A 1139-nucleotide genomic window follows, 5' to 3' on the forward strand; every position below is an offset into this window, starting at 1 on the left:
CCTGATGCCTCAGTAGCAGCAAGTCTACCTACACCTCCTGTACCAAGGCACAGGAAGAGTCACAGCCTGGGAAACAAGTGGGTACTCCAAGCTCTCTCACGCTCAGGCAATTTCATGCATCACAAAAGGTTTAAGATAGCAGCAGAACACTCTGGTGTTTGTCCCTTCCATTTCTTGTATTGCAAGAGTGCCTCAGACTTTACTGTGTATTCTCTGGGTTTTCTCTTGATGTTTTGTTACTTTTGCTGATGCTATTCTGTGCTAGTGCCAGAGGTTGGCAGTACTCGAAAGCTGTGTATCTACTTTGGTCTGTGGATTCCTGGTGTGCATAACTGATTTTTTTTTTTCTTTTGTTTTTTAAACATCTTGCTAATATATCTACAGAAACTTACCAGCTGCTTGGTACACCTTATCATTCAGGGAAGTTGTGACCTATTGCACTGTTTTACCTGGGTAATATGGATTAGAAACATTTTTCTCTACCGTTTACCCAGCTAAGTGAGAGCACCTGCTCCCCAGCGAAGATTTTGGCATCTACCAAATTTCACAATTAACAGGTTAGGGAAAAAGTTGATGTAGCTTGTGTAAGGTCATAGAGTGTTGATGTGTTAGTTCAGCAGTGGCTTCGCTGGGGTCTGCTTTTTTTGTTTTTCTACCTTTGCCTCCCCCTCTGGTGCTCAGGTTTTGTACAGAGAGGAGTCAAAAACACTTAAAACTTCCCATCTGTAGAAATTGAATAATTGTTACTTACAAAGACCACTAAAATCTGAAACTTATTTTGGTAGTCAAGGAGCATTTGTGCAGCAGAGGGAAAGTGTGATCAGTACCATTTAACTGACTGCTGCTTAATAACCTACTGGTAAGGTAGAGTCTGAGTGGAAATACCGGGAGCCAAGGCTTGCTATTAGATGACATAAGAGGGCTTTTGCATTTTTCTCTTTCCAATTTTCCAGCATGATGTGTCAGTTCAGTGTAGTGGAGAGCAAAAGCGCCACCTTCCCGACGGAGAAGCCGCGCCATCTCCTGGATGACAGCGTCCTGGAGTCGCACAGCCCGGCCCGCAGCCATGCACTGAACTTGCTTTTCAGCAATGGCCTTTCCATAGGTAGAGTCTGTGTGGGGAACTGACCTTCCTGCTT

General features: G+C 44.2%; 1 protein-coding gene across 1 annotated transcript in view; it reads left to right on the top strand.

Moving 5' to 3' along the window:
- Window positions 1-1139, top strand: part of LOC104625856 (ras-specific guanine nucleotide-releasing factor RalGPS1-like) — a gene marked incomplete at its 3' end in the record, with an annotated part of 32044 nt that overhangs the window by 29246 nt on the left and 1659 nt on the right. The window contains 2 exon segments of the mRNA XM_010293605.1: window positions 1-77; window positions 954-1105. The exon segment at window positions 1-77 is cut by the window's left edge and continues 39 nt beyond it. Coding sequence (XP_010291907.1) covers window positions 1-77; window positions 954-1105 — 229 coding nt within the window.

The sequence above is a fragment of the Phaethon lepturus genome, unplaced genomic scaffold, assembly GCF_000687285.1.
Source record: "Phaethon lepturus isolate BGI_N335 unplaced genomic scaffold, ASM68728v1 scaffold35480, whole genome shotgun sequence".
NCBI lineage: Eukaryota > Metazoa > Chordata > Aves > Phaethontiformes > Phaethontidae > Phaethon > Phaethon lepturus.